Genomic DNA, 19,846 nt, shown 5'->3' on the forward strand with positions numbered 1-19,846 from the left:
TGTTTACATTCCAGTAGCTTGCTCTGAAATAACATTCAATTTATGAACTACTGCTCCTTTTGTTCAGTGTTAGTTGTCTAGCAACAAGGAGCAACATGTAATCCCCCTCCAAAGACAGTAAGGACCTTCCACAACTTGACCATTTAGTTAAAAAAAAAAAAAAAAACACCAACCAACCAACGAAACAAACAAACAAAAAAAAAATCTCAGTTAAAAAATCACACATCTATTGTATAATTTCCGATTGGAAGATGGAATGTTTGTTTGTTTTTTTCCTGCAGGTATTTCAAGGTAACATGTATAGCAGTAGTTGTCAAAAAAAGACATCCCTTTCCACTAGAGGGGTGGCAACCACTAACTTACTTAATTACCTTACAGAAAGAACTGCAAAAAAGATCACAGCAAAGTATTTTATATTTTAACTTGGCAAGAAAAACTTGACTGACTTAGCAAAATTACTGCATTCTTACAGTGAGGGCTTCTCATTCTTCAGCTTGTTATGAAATAAAAGTTATATGCACACACAGAACCACAAGTTCCAGTGTTTCTCTAAAGTACTCACAGAAAAAGACAATGTCATCAAAACACCAGCACATCTTGCAAGTTCTACAAACTCATAAATTTGCTGTGCTTTTGTTTCACTTCTCAACCTTCATTTCTTATGTACAAGGTACCAGAGACCCGTATTTTCTTCAACACATAAAGCTGAGCCAAGTTCTTTTCAGAACATATAAATAGAAATTCCACTTCTGAAAAGAATACAAATAATTTAAAATATACAGCTGAGTTTATATTTTATGTATATAAAAATTGCTGCATTATTCATATCCAAGCCTGCAGCTCTACAGGAGGCTTCAAAAACCTCTTTGTTGGATAGCAGTGCAGAGCTTGCATTGTTTTGGGGAGTTTATAGCTGAATGTAATTTCATTTTTGGAAAAAACATCAAGGAATGTGCAGTGCCATTTTTCTTAGTCTTGAACTTTAGATTATTTATCTTCTTTTAGAAAGATGAGTATCAGTTAATGAATTTAATTAAGAAATGCTTTTTCTCCCCTCAGGGGAAGAATTATTTTCCACAAAAGGACAGCTATTCGGTATGGACAGTCAAGGGCATTATCTTTCATTCATTTTTCTAACATTCCCCAGGAAAGAGTTGGTATATGTCCTGGAGAATGACACGTTACATTATCAGCCTAAGTTTGTAGTACTGTACCTCTGAATTCACCTTCATGGTAGACAAATGAGACTTCTTGAGACTGGAGTTTCTTCCATTCTATCCTTAAGCTTGTCGCTTTTGAAAATTTATGCTTGCAACTAAGAATTGCCTCTAGACAGGGAATAAAACAAAAAAAAAAAAAAACCAAACAAATAATAAAATAGAAAATTTGAGACTTTAGCATCGTTTTATTATTTTGTTTAGCACCTTTTGATTGTCCTGGCAAACGAGGATGCTGATAAAAGTCCATCCAGGGAGTTGCCAAGGCAAGCAGCCCCATTCATTAGGACCGCTCCCAAGAAAAATAAAAAAGGAGGGTAAGTGTCACAGGAGATTCCTTTCTGAGGGGAACAGAGGGCCCACTGTGCCAGTCAGACCCATCCCACAGGGAAGTTTGCTGTCTCCCTAGGGCCCAAGTCAGAGATGTAACTAGGAAGCTCCCAGTTCTGGTGTGACCCTCTGATTACTACCTATTACTGGTCATACTGTGGGCAGTGATGAGATTACCAACAGGAGACCTAAGGCAACAAGAAAGGGCTTCAGGGCACTGGCCCAATAGTGGGGGGGATCAGGAATGCAGGTGGAGATCTCCTCCATTCCCTCAGTAGCAGGGAATGTTGAAAGGAACAGGAAAACACACCTGATCAACACATAGCTTAGAGGCTGGTGCAATGGGTAGAATTTTGGGTTCTTTGATCACAGGGATGTTTACATGGGATGGGGTTGGCTGGCAACAGATAGCGTGGAACTATCCACAATGGGAAAAAGGATTTTTGGCCAGGAGTTGGCAGGGCTCATGGAGAGGGCTTTAAACTAAGTTTGAAGGGGGAACAGAATAAAACCAGGCCCACTAGAGGTGAGCCTAGGGGTGGCATGGCAATGGGCTGAAATCGATAGCTCAGCTCAAGGGCATCTACAGAAATGCACACAGCATGGGCAACAAACAGAAGGAGCTGGAAGACTCCTATGGCAGGACAGCTATGATGTAGTTGGCATCACAGAAACATCGTTGGATGACTCTCAGGACTGGATTGCCCCAATGAATGGCTAAAGCTCTTCAGAGAAGATAGATAGGGAAGGAGAGGTGGTTAGGAGGAAAGGGGCCTGGGGGTGCTGGTGGATGGAAGGATGACCATGAGCCAGCAATGTGCCCTTGTGGCCAAGAAGGGCAATGGCATCCTGGGGTGCATTAGAAGAAGGGTAGCTAATAGGTCAAGAGAGGTTCTTGTCCCTCTCTACTCTGCCCTGGTGAGGCTGCATCTGGAATATTGTGTCTGAGCTCCTCAGTTCAAGGACCGGGAACTTCTTGAGAAAGTTCAGAGCAGAGCCTCCAAGATGATGAAGGGAGTGGAACATCTCCCTTATGAGTAAAAGCTGAGGGAGCTGGGTCTCATCAGCTTAGAGAACAGGAGAATGAGGGGTGACTTCAGAGATGTTTATAAATCTGTAAAGGGAGAGAGCCAGGAGGGTGGTGTCAGGCTCTTCTCAGTTATGCCCAGTGATAGCACAAGATGCAATGGATATACACTTGATCATAAGAGGTTCCATATAAACATGAGGAAATGTGTTTCAATGCAAAAGTGGTAATAAGTAAAAGGGGAAGCAACAAACAAAACCAATGAGACATGAACATGACAGATGATGATAAAGACCATTAGTACCCAAAGAAATAGGACTATGGTTTGAACAACTGAAGCAAGTAAGTGTCTCTGCATCAGGAGCTGAAGTGGCCACAGATGGTGAGAATGTTAGTGAGCCCCAAAGCACTTGTGCCTAAGATGCTGGCTATTGGGACAGAATATCAGTGCCTTGAGTAAATTTAGGCCAAACAGCCAAGGTCACAGTGAGGATATAAGAACCCCTGGGTTTGTGGCGCTTGTTTCTGGAAGTGGGTGTGTGTAGTGTCTGTATTTTCCCTAAACCTGGTGTGCCTGGAGGTGTGAGTTTAATTCCTAGCAAACACCAAAGTAGGCAAGCTGGGGATCAGGGCAGGGGTAGCAGCTGGGAAGAGGGGTTGTGCTCAGATGCAGGGGATCCAAGAACGTGTATGTGCCTGTGAATCTAGGAAGTACTGTGCTCATGCTTTCACCACTGATCCTCAGCCCCTACCAGCCAAAAGGAAGGAGGCTTAGCTGCCTATACTTAATGCTTTATTTGAGTTACACCCAAGCAACATTGTACTTGGATGCTGTTGAAGCCAGTGCCTTGCCTGTGGTCAGTGTCATGCATCCCAGGGGACACAGATATGCAGCCTTGCTACTGGCTGGACCTGCAAATGGGAAAGCAGCAGCCGTGTCCATGGGCTTGGGACAAAGACCCCCACCCCAGGTCTCCAGGAAAATTGGGCTGGGCTCCTGTGGTTGGGCAGGATGAACACCCAGGATTTGGCAGCTGCTGGGGGCATAACATCCCCTGGTGCCTTGTTCTTTTAATTTATTTAGTTCTCAAAAAAAGAAAGTTCACACAATTGTTCACCCTTCTGTCTGTCCACACAAGTTTCCCTAATAGCACCACCACCAAAATTTCACAGAAAGGATGAGATTTCTAGAATTACTGATTATTGCTGAAGTTGGTATTAACTGGGTAGGAAACAAACCAAAATTAGTGCTCCTAATGGGGAACAGACCATACTTTTCCCTGAGAGCAGAGAATCAGCATATGCCATGACTAATATGCAGCTTGCATCATAGTAATTGTGGTCTATGCTCAAGTCTATAGTTATTATAGGGAGACTAAAGAGGGAGAGAAGATAAACTGTATAGATAAGGTATTGGTACAAACTCAACATTTCAGTAATTCCATCCTCTGTGGAACAACATGCTGAAATACATATGTTTTTTTTTTTCCCCAGAAAATAACTCTCAACAATTAATACCTTAAGTCAAGGTATTAATAGCAATTGTTGGGAGACATCAGAGGAAATAATCCAACCACACATCTGACTGGATCCAAATCATTAATAAGTAAAATCTGATATCTCCCAGAAGCTTTGGTAAAAGAAATAAATGCAGTATTGATCTTGACACCTTTAGACTGCTCATCTTGCAATGCAGACCAGAGTATCAAGAATCAAAAGCCTTTTTAATTGAGGCAATGCCTGTCTAGACTTGAGGGATAAATAACCATTGCTCAAACACACAGTCAACCTACATAAACTGGCACCCCCATTTTCCAGTCTTGGCAAACAAGGCTGAAGGACAATTAAAAGCTACCAACAGATCTACCCACTCACCCTTTATAGTCTGACTTCCCATGTCTGCTCTGTAGAGGAACAAAAAAAGCTTCCAAGAGGACAGACGGGTAGCCTTGGTGATATTTCAAAGGCGAAAAAAACTTTCAGACTTGAAAGAAAAATTGAGGCAGGAGGGCATTCTTTGCCAGAAAGAATGTGTTACACACACACTGACTGCTTCAAAAAACATGCTGTGCACTCAGGAAGCCCGAGGTTCCTGACTTCAGGTTGAGTGGATGGGTGGAGGCTTCCTGAATCTTAAGATTTGCTAAAGTTTCCTTTCCATTTTGTTTTTGTATCCTTCTAACAAAGAAAACCCATCATTCAAGCTCAGCTCGCTTTTGCTGCTGACCTTCTGACATCTGGCTGGTCTCATAAGCTGGCCTAAGCTGACACAGAGACAGCTCAGCTGAAGTGTTTTCAGCTGAACAAGTCACCTCTGTATTGAATGAGCTGCCCCTTTCTTGCATGCCACATTTTTTTCATTTCAGAAAAAAATAGCATTGATACCCTTCCACTTATTTGGAGAAAGGGAGTCCCCACAGAACAGAGACAACATAATAAACCTCTCCTTATTTATAGTTCCCCTGTTCTGCTTTTTCACATACTAATGGAGTCAGTGAGAGGTATTTTCCAAGACAAGTTTACTTGACTTGCATTAAGGAAGGCCCACAGAACACTGTGCATCACCGCATGCTTAGCCATGCCTAGAAAAACCTTTTGGGATCTTGGAGAGGTCTGGACAATAACTCAGATTTACACCTGATCTGAAGTCTATAATTTGGTTCTCTCACTATAGCTCAAGTTAGAAGGGAGCCACAAGGATCACCCAGTCCTCACCAGACAACCTAAAACTAAACCCTGTGACTAAAAGCATCATCCAGACACTCTCTGAATTCTGACAGCCTTGGTGCAATGACTACTTCCCTGGGGAGCCTGTTCCAGTGGCTGAACACCCTCCTCTACAGTAGCAGGTGCTGTAGGAGAAAGGAAAACTGCATTTCACATCAGCTGCATTCAGTTCAATAGCCACAGCTCCCAGCCCCTGCCATCTCCTCAGTGCATCTCCTTGTGCTGCTACACAAAACTTGGCATGGCATCTGAGCTAAGTTAAACTGATCTCACTCTATCATACAAATAACCAAAGGACAAAATGCAAGCCAAATATCATCTAAAAAGATAGAATCTCAACACGTTTTAATATTAACTGAAGAGCTTCTCTTGCTGCTTGCCCATCCTAAGTTCCAAATATATTAGGTTTTTCTTCCCCAAAAGTGATGACGCTCAAGAGAAGCCCAGCTGACAGCTTCAGAGACCTCCAAAATGTTTGAATATTACCTCAAACAAATTGATCAAGCCTGAAGCTCAGTAAAGTTTTTTCAGTTCCCAAATTCCCATCTCTCCCCATTCCAACAAAATTAACAAAACCAAACAAAAAACATAACAAACAAATACCCAAACCAAACAAAACCCAAGAAACCCACAAATCTCTCATACACACTACCAGAATCCCTTTTTCATATACCCAGCAAACATCAGGTTTTCCTCCCTGCCTCCTTAACTTCCCTAGTACATTACTGGAAGTCATTAGTCATTTTACATGACGTACACGTATAAAAATAGCCATTAAATATTCATTAAAAATAGTCATTAAATTATAACTGTCAACTAGCTTATTTACAGTTGTTCTATCTCTAGTCCCTCATTGTCTGTTTTATAATTACTGCTTCTCCTTTATATCAGTTCCCATCATTTTGGGTGGAAGGAAACCAAGCAGAAGTTAGAGAGTGAGCTATCAAGGCTGACAAACAAGTGATAGAATCATAGAAAAGAACCTCTGGGGAGCATCTAGTGAAACCCCACAAAGTAACAGAAAATGGGGACAAGACAAAGATTACATCAAGTGTAAATGGAAGGAGTAGGACCAGGACCTGTCAGGAAGAGGAAGACAATCTTAGCAGATGCACAGCTTCTGTACACATAGTTTGCATGTATTACACATATTATTATTGTGTATAGACTAAACATAATAAAAGCAATGCCCATACTGTACCCCTGAACTCCTCTGCTTTCACGTGTTTGTTGTCCGTTTCAATGGAAATTCCAGACACTTTGTGATCTGCAAGGGGACAGAAACAAAATGACAATTCAGCAATAAACAATTTCATAATGTGCTTCAGCAGCTACGAGCAATATTTTTAAGACCTCCTCATACTGGGCAGATTAGCTATTGTCTACTAGAGAGAGAATGAGACTAAGACCTAGACCAGGCCTGGCCACGTGGGTGGCCTTGTACAATTTGTTTTTTCCTCTCCATGACCAGGCACCTGTAAAAAAATAGTAATATTTCTCTTTTACAATAGCATGATAATATTTACATGTGAGAAGTTCTGTATAAGCAGTAGGTATTTGTTTTATACTAGGGCAGTATCTCACTCAGTCTGTTCCTAATTGGGGAGACTTGTATTAATTCTTAAGTGTATTTTCCATTGCATTACTATTACAGGGAGGCATGTTTACTGAAGAATACTATGTACAGCTTCCATAGGATTAAAAAAATGTGTGCAGTAATTAGCAGTTACCCCAAATTCTTATTGAAATGAGAATTAATACATTGGTCAACACTTCTGTAATTTTAGAATAAAGAAAGAAAAAAAACCAAAAAACAACCCATACATTCTTGGATATCTCTTGTATCAGGAACACTGAAATCTGGGCTTTCAACTATGGGTTCTCACAGCTGTGAGTTAGCATGCTGTCTTCTTTGTATGAAGATACCACCATAGAACAGTTTGAGTTGGACGAGACCTTTTAGGGTCTCCCTGCAGTAAGCAGTAACATCTTCATTAGATCAGGCTGCTGTGAGCTCTGTTCAACCTGACCTTGAATGTTTCTAGGGATGGGGCTTCTACCACCTCTCTACCACCTTCCTGTGTTTCACCATCCTGGTTGTAAAAAATTTCTTCCTTGTATCTAGTCTAAATCTAACCTCTTCTAGTTTAAAACCATTACCCCTTGTCCTGTCATGCTAAAAAGTCCCTCTTCATCTTTCTTATAAGCCCTCTTTCAGTACTAACAGGCTGCTATAAGGTCTCCCCAGAGCCTTCTCCATGCTGAACAACCCCAACTCTCTCAACCTTTCCTTATAGGAAAAGCTTTCATCTCGCTGATCATCTTCATGGCCCTCCTCTGGACTTCCTCCAGGAGCCTGATTTCCTTCTTATGCTGGGGGCTCCAGAACTGGACACAATACTTCAGATGGCATCTCGAGAGAGAAGAGCAGAGGGGGAGACTCACCTCCTTTGACCTGCTGGCCACACTCCTTTTGGTGCAGCTCAGGATAGGGCTGGCTTTCTGGGCTGTGAGCACACATTGCTGGCTCATGTCCTGCTTTTCATCTATCATCTTTCTCACCCTTAAGTCCTTCTCCACGGGGCTGCTCCCAATCCCTTTGTCCCCCCAGCCTCTATTGATACTGGTGGTTACCCTGATCCAGGTTCATGTCCTTGCACTTCATGACATTCACATGGGCCCACTTCTGGAGCTTGTCTGGGTCCTTCTGCATGGCCTCCCACCCCTCAGGCATGTCAGCGTCATCAGCAAACTCACTGAGTGCATGCTCAATGCCACTGTTTAAGTCACTGATGGAAATATTAAACAGAACTGTCACATACACCATCATGGCTGTCTTCTCATTTAAAGATCATTCCTTGTTGTTCAAGTATGGCACTTAAGAGGGATTTCTCCATCCAAACTGTTCCTATGGCCCTTTAACCTCTATAATTTTCTGGATTTATTTTTTTTTTTTTTTTTTAGAATCCTTTAAAAATACAGATAGCTGTTCTATTGGTATCTATAACCACTGCCTATGCAAGTCATGGAGTAACAGTCAGAACAGGTATTTGAGTCCCCAGCTGCAGCAAAAATGCAGTTACTCACTCAGGGTATCCTGCTGTGGCGGGCTGACCTTGGCCAAGTGCCAGATGCCCACCCAGCTGCTCTCTCACTTCCCTTCCTCAACATGACAGGGGAGAAAATGACATGAAACAGCTCGTGGGTAAAGACAAAGAGAGGCAGCTCACTTAGCAATTACCACTACAGGCAAAGCAGAGTCAAATGAGGGTAAATTAAATTTATTGCCAATTAGAAATAAAGTGCAGGCATTGTGGAGGGTGAGGGCTGTGCTCATTCCCCAGAATACAGCTTCACATCTGGAAACATCAAGTGAATTTTCGTATGTGCACATTGCCAAACTATCCAGATTGGAGTGCGATTATCCTGTGCTTAATATGTTTTAATATCATCATCACATTTGTGTTACCTCAAAAGTTACAGCAGACATTTATAATACAAAAATAAATAAGAAGAGGACAATGCCATTTATGTACCCTTAGAATACTGAAATAGCAAAAAATATTTGCATTACAAATAGCACTTGGAAATATTTTCCACTCTATCAATAAAGGAAACTTTCCTGTTGAACTTAAAAAAAAAAAAAAAAGAAATGAAAAAACCAAAATGACCCCCTACACACACCCTGTTGAGACCAGAGGAAGGAACCACTCCTCCAGCAACTCCCAAAGTAACTCCGTCTCCTGTATGTCCACACAGAACCTATCTCCCTGTTTTTGTCACAGCTTGGTCTACAATAAAGCCTGAAGTAATTTTAATTTTAACCCATTGAAGACTTATTTAGATTTATGCAAGGAGAATTAGCTTTGGCCTTTTAGCCAAACCATGCTGTTTTTAGAACAGTAACACCCATACACATACTATCCCACCCTATATGCCAACAGATAACAAATCATGTTCATCTATTAAAATAGTCTTCCTTCATGTGTTCATCATGGGAAGAAGCCTTGTGTTCCGAGGCTTGGACAGCAGCTAATACTTGCTAACACATGGGAAGCATCTCTAGGAAGGCAGTGTATGGGTAAGGCCATTTATTAGTTACTGACACATCAGCCTTCTCTGGACAGAAACCAGCACAAAAATACAGAATCTACCGCTGTAATACATTCACCATTTCATGGACCTGGAAGTTACTCTCCTCCTTAATACAGACCTCATGCAGCTCACTGTCACAGTCTGAGTACTCAGAAGATAGAAGCCACAGTAAGAAAATGTTCTGTAACTTCTGGGGCAGTATGATGGTACTTACTTCTCATATAGAAGTAATAATGAAATTACTTTGCATATGTTGCATTGGGAGCTTGCAATTTCACAAAATCTCCATATTCTCCCTTGCATCAGGGGATTTATAGAAGACATGAAGACTCTAATATGCAATGCAGTAAGAAAAAAATGTTAGAAAAAAGAAAAGTTCAGCATACACACAGCCCTTCTCACACACACAAGCCATACATACACATGATGCTCTTCAAGAAGCAGTAGAATCTGAACAGTGACTTAAGGTGGTGCAGAGACAACTGGCTGAATTAATACCATTTCATATTCTGACCAAGCAGAAAGAGAGGACATGTCTCTAAAGCTAGAGCATCTCTTCCTTACACTGTTCTTTTAGAAACATCTCTGCCAATTATTTAGAATCCAAGAATTAAGCTTTGAACTTTAATTCACCATACAAAAAGCAATAGTGAAAAGATGACCTATTACTGCACCAGTAAACTTTTTGTTCAAACACTTTTATACAGACTGAAAAACCTCCCTACTCTGATGTGACAGTAACTTCATTTGTTTAGCAGTAAGCATCAAAAATCCACACTTTCCATTTGACAATCACTCATACAGCTGTAAAGTGATACCATTAGCTGGGGGAATCATTAAGGAAAAGCATATTAGTCTAACCAAATCAAAGGAAACAGTGTGCTTGGAGGAAATGACACGAGAACAGAGACAAAAACAAAGGTATAAGTATGAGAGGAAAAGCAGTCTTGTGGTTATTTGCTTTGCCAAGTTCTAAATAGCAGGTGGCCTAGAGCAAAGCTTAACAAAGGATGTCAGAGGATACTGTAAGTTTAGGAAGTCTGATGTCCCAAGAATAAATGAAGCCAATTCTCTTACTGCAATCCCTGAAAGAGAACAGGAAATCAGACATCTGTTTGGTGTTAGCATCCTTCAGACTCATGACCACCTCAGGATAAACCACCAGCAACATGCTTAGATGCTGATGCAGACTTCTCAACTATGTAACCACCTACTATGAAGAACTCAAACAATACCTAGAGATTTTGATACAGTCACATAATTTAAACACTCACATCTGTTCTGGCTGTTCTGTTGCCATATTTTTTCCTAGGAAAATTAGTCCATAGATTACATAGTCCATAAATAGGGAATTAGTTGGACAGAATTAGTTGTAACTCAGCTAAAAATACATACATAAATACTAACTCAAAGTTTTCTTAGCAGTCTAAGATTCAGCTGCTACAAACAAAAGGCTACTAGTCCTGTTCACAGTGATGTGGCCAGGATAGATTTCATTAACCACAACAGTCAGCAACAGGCAGACAGGGCTCAGAACCACTCTTCTCTGTCACGTTGCTGTCATCTGCCACTGTTTAAGTAGTCTTCACCCACCATCAGTTCTGTTTGGTCAATTCTAAGCTCCAGCAAACATGCTGGAGAGAGACAGGGAATATTTGCAGCCTCTGCAGGAGCCTCCTGTGTTGGCTGGAGTCCTTAACTGACCTCTGAAATGGGGAATATACACACCAAAACATAGCCTGAAATAACTGCAGTAAACACAGGTTCAGTAAGTGAACATAACAAACTTGTCATGAAGACTTCAATTTTGGACGAGGGCATAGGAAAAAAAGGAAAAAGCAGCTCAACTTCAGCCTTTCATTTACCTTGAATGACAAAATTTCTTAAATCTTAAATAATATCAATGGAACAGCATTTACATTGGGCAGAGTGTATTTGATTCACAAATAAACAGCCCCTTATATCTTCAGCCACAAAGAACAAATAAGGAAGCAGGCTGAAGAAGGAGTCTGCAGGGTGGGAATAATAAGCCCATCTAAGCCTAGATTTGCAGAGCATTTTTGTATTTTAATAGGCATGGTATTACAGCATAAAGGATGGTAACCTAGGAGGGCTGGCTGACCCTCTAAAGGGGTCTAAAACACAAAAGGAATTTAAAGAGCTTCTCAACCACCCCTTCACTTATGTGGTAGTTGTCAGCAGCACTTCTGTTATGTTTTGGAAACTGCTAGACTTAAGCACAGCAAGTTTTAGTCATTAAAACCCCAGAGCTGCTGCAACTCTGAGATCTGGTTGTAACACATACAGCTCTTGAGAGCAACTCAATGTGCTGTGAAATACGTGGCAAGATTTTCAATACTCTTACTGGCTAATAAGGACATAGATCTTGCAGATGCTTTTAAGCAAGGAAGAAAGCTTAGGGATCTTAACACTATGCACACATGTGATATCCCTACAGCAGTGGCAAATTACTTTTTCCAAGCAGATCGAAGAAACTGGTTTTAACGAAGTTTTTAGTCCTTGCAGCTATAAAGGAGACTGTTCCTTGATTCCAGTAGATGCAGTGCTGGCTTTGCTGGCACTACAAATAAGTTGTTCTAATGTATCTGTAACAGTAATGTTTCAAGCAGGAAAAAAATATGGCTGGTTATTTTCACTCCTTTGATAGTAATGGAAATGCTCTGTCTTCTTCTTGACTCTTGGGAATGACAGAGATACAGCAGAATCAAGCTTTTAGATACTCAGAAGCCTCAAAGAATAGGGGAATACAGGGTATAAAAGCTCACTGGCAGAGTAACACAGCTTAACTTCTGTATTGCAGATAGTGACTTTTCCATAAGGAGATATTAAGAGCCTCATGAAAAGCCTTGTAATGAACTACAATATGTGCAAATTGCTACCTGCTAGCTTTCCCTCCCCTCCTTTTATACAAGCCATCTTCTAACTCCTGACAATTATTTTTATGGAGAATTATTTTGCTGAGACATGGACAAGGTTTTGGAACAAGGGAAGAGTGAGGGCTGAGGGGCAGGGGGGAGAGCAGGCCAAGACGCAGGGGGAAAAGCAGCTAAATCCAGAACTTGGTTTGGTTTCTCTTTTTCAAGGGCAGCTATTACTAAATTAAAATTCCATCTCTACAGCTGAATATCTGCCACACAGAAAATTGACCTCCCTACCCACCCCCAATGAAACCAAAAAAATTTCCCCTCAAACCAAAAGGCTTTTTTCTCCCTTTTGGCTGAGGCTCAGAGCCATGCACAATGGAGCAATCCTCCTCTCTGCTTGCTCTCCTCAGCAGAGCTATACATCTGAAGCTGATAAGAAGGCCAGCAACCAGATGGTATGTCAGTTAGATACATTAGATCTGTGTGTCTATATCTATATATAAACACACATTAAGTGTCTTGCTGGGAAGTCAGCAGACACTCTCTCCACCTTTTTTTGTTAAGAGACCTCAAAATAAGAGCAAATGCAGACGATTTTTTTAAAGTATTAAAAATAATCTACAGATACTCAAGACAAAGCAATTAAGTTTTATGGTATCTAGCCTGCAGGACTTCTGTTGCAAAGCATACTTTAGAGTGGTTCCTTCAGACAGAAAAGCCTGAGTAATAGTGGGCTGTTTCAGGAACAACAGCAACAAAAAAATCATTCCAAAAAAACCCCCAAAAACTCAGGCTGAAGCGACAGTTTAAATGGCCAAGCTGCTCAAGCACAAATAGCTTTTCTTGGATTTACTACTTTTACATATTCAGAGGTCTAGAGCCTAATGGAAAAAGTGCTGTTTAATTTAGATGTGGTGTAAAAATAAAACCAGCTCTTTTGCACTTATTTGTTACAGAAACTTAGCTTTAATCGGCCCCAAGGGATGGGAAACAAAGCTGGAGAAGCTTGTGGAGAAGAAAGTAAGGAAGAAAAACCAAGTGGCCTGGGACAAGAGGGAAAGTGATTATTTAGGTCAGCCTTTTTGAAAGTGAACACCAAAGCACAACAATTCCAGATCAGCTGAATAGCCTCCTAAGCGCTTCCAACAGTCCACCAACACGACAACATTACAATATAAGATGGTGTTGGAAACCCTGGTTAAAAAAAAAAAAAAAAGCAAACAAAAACCAAATTTATTTTTATATATTTAATAATCAAAATGTAAAATTCAATTACCTTAAATTTTTTTTGCATCCTCATTTTCTGCTTGCACAGAAGAGCAGAATGGTTTGAATTCACAGATTCAATGTAGCATGGAGTTTATTCCAACAGAGAGACAATCCAGAAAGCATCTGCTATTAACTAAATAAATATTTATAGCTCGCACCTTCAGAAGACTCAAAACTCTGTTACTCTTCTTGTCTCCATGGCAATTCAGAAGCAGCTTCTGAATACTGGGGATGGGGTTTTAAACTAGTTGGGCTCTCACAAAAAAAAGCTTATTTTCCAGCCCTTTCCCAGTCCTCCTCAAAACTGGTTTCCACAGCAACTCAGCAGTGGATCAAAGGCAGCTTGTAAATGCAGTGCAAGCCTGAAGTTGCTTCAGCAGTTGCTTACTTTAAGACACATCAGGATTGCTCAAGATTTCTGGTTAGTACCATCAGACTTTGAAAGAACAGAAGAATAGGCTATAGGCATAGAAGCCCCTTGCCACTGCTGTCCTGCTCACCTCATATCACGTACTGCAGCAGTTATCTGAAGAAACAGATTTCCAGTTGCATTAGTAAGTGTAATGATTCAGCAAAACACTTGGCCTATGCAAATGTCAAGAGAAATTGTCATAGAATTATTAAATTTACAAAACAAAGCTATGTATCCACTGCAAACTGGCACATTCCTCTGATGTCAATAGTACTAAAGTCAGTCCTCAAACAGCAGAGTTGGGAAACTAGAACAACCAACTAACCCCACCCCAGGAGCCCACACAACCATTCTGGCCCACAATTCATGAAGAAGATATCTCAAATGTCCTACAAATTTTAAGAGACTTTTGTTGGATTTGCCAAGCAATTACAAAAGGACAAACAATTTCAATAAGTTAGGTCATTTATAAACATACAAATACACATATAGCTTAGCTAAAAAAAAAAAAAAGCCTGAAAACAAATTTACTTCTAAAGTGCACCTACCAGCCAGTAAACACCATAAGAAACTGGAGTCCCAGCTTATTCAGAACAAGCCAAATCATTCAAGATTTTCCTCCCTGCAGGAGGAAATTTCCAGATGCTAAGAAGGGTATCAACACATTACAATTTTAAATTGGCTAAGTAACGTCTCTTCCCATAGTTAGTCTTCATTTAAACTGGAACCAAATTTTCTGTGCACCCTCAGTCCCATCTCCAGCTTATAGAAGTTCTGCAGTGGGTCTTCTCAAAAAGTTTTAACTTGATTAATTTAAGCATTTCTACAAAATGCTTTCACTGCAGAGGATGAGTACACATGAGTATGTATTAAGATGTGGGTCTAAAGGTATAGAAGTAGCTAATTAACTAGAATTGTGCATTGCAGACACATCCTACACCAAAACTAATACACAAACAAAAACCAAAACAAATCCCCCCCATTTCTTAAGAACAACTTATTGTCGTGAGTTTTTAAAAAGAGCTTCACAGAAGCATTCTATTAAATTTTTGCTGACTTTGGAACATACTATGACTTCATTCTAGAGAGCATGTCTACTGCTAATTAAAAAAAAAAAAAAACCAAACAGCAGGATGTCCTTAAAATACAAATACTTGTGAAACGATTTATGAATCTGGGGTTTCTGAGGAGATGTTTCCAGCAAGTGGGGGTGGTAGCAGGGTTTTCACTTGAGCAAATTTCCTTTGAACCACAAGTTTTAGGACTACATCTTATTGGTGATAAACAGGACTGACCTTAGCTTTTTAACTTCTTTTCTCCTGTCAAAAGACAAGATTCTTTGCTGATATGAGCTGGGAACATGATGATCACTTCTGTCTTACCCAAAAAATAATTTGGCGAACCCTTTCTAATAATCCAAAATCAATTGCCAAATTAGCTCATCATATTTTCATTCACACATGATCTCTTAAACTGCCAAGTTTGCTCAACGGTGTCTTCCTGCCAGAAGCAGCTAAGAGTCACATTTGAGGATTATTGCTTTCAATCAACACTGTAGTTTACAATACAAATACTTTACCCTTAATTTTACAGGCTTTCAATAGATAATTTGGTTCTTTAACATTAAATTGTATAGAAGCACCTTCCAGATCATTTGGACAAGACTGAAGCTACTCCTTCAATTTGGTTAAGTTTCATATGTATCAAGAGGAGCTATAACAATCAGAAGATGTTTTGAGCACTTAAAGGAGAAGGGTAGTTAGAAGAAATCCTCCGGAAGGTAGAGCTAAGAACAATAGGTCACAGCACAATGGGTGCCAAGTTTTCCTTAAAGGGGATGAAGAGAGTAAAAAAAAAAAAAAAAACCACTAAAACAAAACAAAACACAAAACCTCAAACAAAAAACCCACTACATCTTAGCACACTAAAAACTACACCAGCCAAACAACATATGGGTATTCAGATTAGAAAACATTAGAACAAGGATGTTGGAAAGGTAGATAGGAAACTGGAATAAACAGAGCAGAGTACCTCTGTGCTTTGTTTATTTACTTTTAAATCAAGCCTAAATGTTAACTTGTGATCATCAGAGCTTTTCAACGGAAGAGATGTTAGGAGCCATATCCTTGAGAATATTTGGGTAAGGGTTGCTAATGATACACTCTGCTGCTTTGCCTCAGAAGAAGGAAAAGCTCAGTGTGTGAGCTAACATTTACAACTCACTGGCTTGATGCTTCATGTAATAGGATTTGATTTTCCTGTCTGCAGGTGCTTCAGCTAAGAAAGTACCAGCTGTTTCAGTCTCACACCAAAAAAAAAAAAAAAAAAAAAAAAGACCCAGCAGTTCTGTAAAACCATAACATTAAATAATCCAGAAAACACAATGATTTGTATGGAAGACCAAAAATCTTGTCAGAATTAAATAGTCAATCTATTCACAGTTCAGAAAAAGAAACAGTACCAGGAACATGTAGAACTGGGAATTTTAATTTATTTTATTTTTTTAAGAATAAACCACATCTAATTAAGGTCTCAGTCCCCTAGGTCACAACCATATCTCAAGCACAGTTTATTACTTAAAAGTCTGGTGGTTATAATGGCTATATCTGGAATACTCTACATTACACATGAGCTATAATATTATCAGAAAACTTTTATCACCTTTCCAAAACATTTAGACTCAATAAATCAACACATTTTATGAAACCATGACTCCCAGATAGGCATATATGCTGCTTTAAAATACTGTTTTGCCATCTTTCTTCAGCTGCTTCTGCCCATATTCCCTTTATAACCAACTGTTCACAAGACACTGATGCTCTAAAAACTTGTTTGATGCTATTATTGCTTAAAGAGAAGCTCCTTTTAGAACTAAGACTAAATAATACCACTTGGAAGCTGCTTGGGCTCCTTCAACTCAGGTCAACTAATTTCAGTTCAAGGATCTCTTTTTGAGAAAGATGTGTGAAGAACAGGCCAAGGATTATGCTGGCAAACAAATTATACAGCAGAGAGGTCACAGTGATCACATGAAACCCAAACACAAATTAGGGTCTTCAGAGACCAGCTCTGAATTCCCAGAACTCCTTATTTTAGTTAAGAAAAGGATAGAGCACATTTATACATTTACTCCCACTGCTGTTGCAGAGCTCATCTTCTTGCAATGAGCCTGGATAGTGCAGAGCTAGCATTAGCAGAGAGATGAGTGGTCAAGCAATCAAAAAAGGGAACAAGATGGCTTAGTAAATAATAGATTACTGTCAGCATTTATTTTCTAGAAGTGGAACACATCACCAACTAAGTTCAACAGTTCTGCTGAAAATGCCTTTGTAAAATAAGCCTATAGGCTTTTTTGGTTTATGATTACAAGTGCTGGGTAACTGTCTCAAGGCAAATAAGGAACAGGTTCCTTACAAGAAAAGATTCCTTTTTCACAGGAAAAAGTATCCACTTCAGAGCTTACAAATATGCAGCTCTTCATAACCAAGCCTACACTTATTTTTTACTTAGTCTGATTTCTTAATTAAGCCCCTTGCCACGTTTAGCCATAGGAGCTGCTTTGGATACCATCTGTCCACCCAGCACATTTCCCACTCCCAGGCAGAGGCAGCTAAAGAGCATGAACCTTCAGTAACCACAACTGACAATCTAAAATAATCAGATTTCATACCATGTTTTTATATGCATCGTTTCAGCAGAGCTCCATGAAGTTAAGGGATTCAAATGCAGCAAATAGTTGCAGGATTGCAGCTGTAACAGCAACACGATGTGGTAAAAGATTTTTTAGCCTTCAGAAGTGTAATCCCACCCCAAAACCAAAGATGTTTAAGTTTCTAACATATCTATATTAGACATACTATTTTAACTTTGTTTATAGGCATATTATTTAATAGGACTCCACTCACTTCTTTATGTACATAATGGGCACAGAGGCTACACTGTTAGTTTGATTCATATTCTCTCCAGTTACAATTTTTCCCACTCCTCTTAGTATTCCTGCCATGTGAGTCAATTCAGCTTCAAAAGAAGGGTAAATTCCTCCTTACATCCTTCCAATATTTTGTTAACTGCTTGTAATATTTAATTTCTGCCAAGATCCATAGACACAACAGCTCTGTTTCCTTACCCATCCTGTTCTACCTCCAAGCTGCTGTTTTGCTTTCAGAGTGGGAGGGAATATGCAATGATGTATAATAATCAGTTGTTAAAGATGCAGACATGATCCAAGTTCAACTTTGCCCCCTCAAAAAATTAGATGTTGAAACAATGATTGTGTTCAATCAGAGTTTATCAAATGCTAGGCTGATCCTATATAATGACTTTTTCCCAGCTTTCAAAAATCAAGTGTCAAACAAACTTTTGGGTTTAGTAGATTTTGTTATATAGAAATTCGTTTCTTTTAGGCTCTATTACTTTCCTGGAAGACAAATTATCTGTCTGCAAGTTTTATGAGAAACCGCAAGTTTTACCTTTTTCTTTCAATTCTCCTCCCTACCCCACCAAGGAATGGGGGAAGGGGGGAAGTGAGTGACCAAACAGGGCTTAGTTGCCAGCTGGGTCTTTTTTGGTACCCCATGTGGGGCCCAAGGGGTTGAAGTAAGGAAAGTTTAATAGGACACTACAAGGAGAGAAGGTATAATAATATTAATACTAAAAAAAAACCCACCAAAAAACATTAAGCGATACACAATGCAATTACTCAAAACCCAGAACCCAGCAAATGCCCAGAACATTTCTGAGCCCAATCCCTTCTCTCAGCCACCTCCTCCAGTTCATATACTGTGCATGACATCGTATGGCATTAAGTATACCCTTGGCTACTTTGGGTCATCTATCCTGACTCTGTCCCCTCCTGGCTTCTTGTGAAAAGTAACTATATCCCAACCATACCCAGGCCATTATCCATCTTTCAGTACTGATAGATGTATCAGTACTGTACCATCCACATCATGCCCAGATCCTACACTTCTAATCAGTCACTGTTCTTTTCCTGGTTTGGAGATGTATATACACACAGAGATATAATTTTCTCAGTGTATGGGCCCTCTATCTAGCATGTTTTGTAATCCATGACTTTGGGGCTGCATCTGTCATAACAGGGTTTTAGGGCAGGAGAAATTTTGTGCTTGGTGTTGCATTGTTGCACGGTCTATCTAAAGCTTACAGCTGGTATACCTGATATGGCCCATGCCCATGGTCTGCCAGTTGAAGATGTTGATCTCCAGGAAGGTGCTTGGTGCCAGTTGATGAAGCCAGTTCAAGTTCCACCACTGCACTTTTCTCTGTGTTGATGTCCATTCTCCACTGCTTTGGGCAATTCTTGTAACACCACTGATATGGCATATAGCAACTGTAGTAGTGATGACATACACTGGTAGGATTATTTAGCAATGAACACCACAATTTAACTAACTGGCTGTTCCCAGATGAAATCAAATGCCCTTCAGGTACACAGACTTCTCCATCCTTTCACATCACCCACCAAGTGCATCCAGATTCCTGGGAAAAGGCAAACCCATACATACACACAGGAAAAAAGGTGATGATTAATTGGAAAGATCCAGGCATGACATAGATGGTATAGAATGGACATCCACTTAGATGGTATGACAAGTATCAAAACCACATGCTAATTCAACCCAAAAGGTCACTTCTTGATGTCTAAGAATACTTCCAATAGGGATGTATATGCTTACTTCCTTCTACCTCCTCTCCCAGGCACCAATTGCACTGTTACCAGTGAATTTGGAGTGCCTGAATTTGTTTGCTTTACTACTCAATATCATACCACACCAGCATAATCTTAACAATCTTATGAGACCTTATTATTACCTGTTTGTTCCAATCCTCCCTCTCTTTTACATTTTCAGATGCTTTACTGCTC

General features: G+C 40.0%; 1 protein-coding gene across 1 annotated transcript in view; it reads right to left on the reverse strand.

Annotated features, from left to right (window-relative positions):
• The window catches only part of JAM2 (junctional adhesion molecule 2), a 36,770-nt gene that overhangs the window by 8,381 nt on the left and 8,543 nt on the right, over nucleotides 1–19,846 (reverse strand). Inside the window, exons 3-4 of the mRNA XM_071755202.1 lie at nucleotides 6,503–6,568; nucleotides 1,215–1,328 (exon numbers count right to left, since the gene is read on the reverse strand). Coding sequence (XP_071611303.1) covers nucleotides 1,215–1,328; nucleotides 6,503–6,568 — 180 coding nt within the window. The remainder of the gene's footprint in view (nucleotides 1–1,214; nucleotides 1,329–6,502; nucleotides 6,569–19,846) is intronic.

Source organism: Heliangelus exortis, chromosome 1, assembly GCF_036169615.1.
Source record: "Heliangelus exortis chromosome 1, bHelExo1.hap1, whole genome shotgun sequence".
In the NCBI taxonomy this organism is placed as follows: domain Eukaryota; kingdom Metazoa; phylum Chordata; class Aves; order Apodiformes; family Trochilidae; genus Heliangelus; species Heliangelus exortis.